Source organism: Galeopterus variegatus, unplaced genomic scaffold, assembly GCF_000696425.1.
Source record: "Galeopterus variegatus unplaced genomic scaffold, G_variegatus-3.0.2 Scaffold3826, whole genome shotgun sequence".
Taxonomy (NCBI): domain Eukaryota; kingdom Metazoa; phylum Chordata; class Mammalia; order Dermoptera; family Cynocephalidae; genus Galeopterus; species Galeopterus variegatus.
The window spans coordinates 54,118-55,632 of NW_007729937.1; the positions used below are offsets into that span (position 1 = coordinate 54,118).

At 36.7% G+C, this 1,515-nt stretch overlaps 1 protein-coding gene across 1 annotated transcript in view; it reads right to left on the reverse strand.

Moving 5' to 3' along the window:
* FECH (ferrochelatase) overlaps positions 1-1,515 on the reverse strand; it is a 40,587-nt gene that overhangs the window by 13,567 nt on the left and 25,505 nt on the right. The window contains exon 6 of the mRNA XM_008586094.1: positions 304-410. Within this exon, the coding sequence (XP_008584316.1) occupies positions 304-410 (107 nt within the window). The remainder of the gene's footprint in view (positions 1-303; positions 411-1,515) is intronic.

The following is a 1,515-nucleotide window of genomic DNA, read 5'->3' on the forward strand; positions in this document are numbered from 1 at the left end:
GTGCAATCCTTAACATTCTTCCAATCACTGAGAAACACAAAATTCAAAATATATAACTTTGTTATGGTTTGGGACTAACAGCATTAATCTGAAGAAAGAAAAGAGTCTAACCATTTTAATGTTTAAATTTATTTACTCTTTTCATAATAAATCAAGCATCTAATGCTTTCTTTAAATCCCCAGAGCACAACTAAAGCAAAAGAATGGTAAGGCTCAGAAGAATACCCACAAACCAAGCAGGGACAAGAACCTGATTCACACCAGATGTGGGGTGACAGAGGCTGCTGGTAGTCACTAGCTTACCTGGATGAGGAGTGGATGTGTGGGCCACCTGTCAATAGTGCTCCACTTCATCCTAGGCTTTCGTCCCACTTCATTATAGTATCTGTAAATGGCATTTAAGCTGCTGCCTGAAATATAAAGGGGACCACTTAGTAGATGCAGGTCGGTTATGGTGAAAATGAAAAACAGACTAGTAAAGCCAGTCTATATAAGTTCAAAGTAGGTAACTGCTTATATACTGAACCAGTCTAATTATGATTATTTCCATACTCTAAAATGTATATAGATTGAACTACCCTGCAAATGAAGATCACTAAAAAGCAATCAATTTCAACAGACTTCCAAAGATTATTAAGGACATTGCTAGTGAGAAACACAATGGCCATGGATTTATGAAACATAAGCAGTCATCATTTGCACGGGGCCAAGTCTTACAATTGAAAGCATGTTAATTTGTTTCTTTAGTTATGAAGGTAATCAACCCCATTACAGAAAATGTAGGGGGTGAGAGGAAAGGAAAAAAGAAACCACCATTATCCCAGCATGCTAATGCCATTGTTTTATTCTAGCATAGGTCTTTTCAGCTATTTTTCTTTATAGCTGTTTTGTTCTACAAAGATGTAATTTTAGTACACATGCAATTCTGCATACTGAGTATTTATAGCATTTTTACTTAACATTATGAAATANCCCTACCTTACAAGTAATCTAACAAAACTTGTATTTCTAAGTGAGGGATGGAAATCATAAAAATTTAAAGCCTAAAGGAAGGTAGATGGTGCCAACCCAATGCAACTTTTCCCAGGCTTAGGAAAGCTGGCATTGGGACCCAAACTTAATCCTACACACCCAGTCTTAACACAGGACCTCTTCGTCAGTCTAAACGTACAAGTCCCAAAACATCCCCATTCCTCTCATCACCAGTCCACTGAGTTCTCTAAGAACTATTAGTCAGTTAGGTTTCCAATTAAAAATGCTAGTCAGGAAACAGCCATATTTTAAATCAAATATACTCTTAGGCTAAGACTCAACTTTCAAAAAATAAAAGGGTTCAATTTTGGTGAATAGAATACAGTGAATCAGAAGAACACAAATTGAGTCCATTCAAGGTTCAAAAACCATCTCTCCAGGAATCACAAAGTAGTCACCACCATATCCACATCAAAAAACACAGTGACAGGTGGATATCATTTTCAGATGTGCAAAAGGGATACTGGAAGCTACATTAGCTCT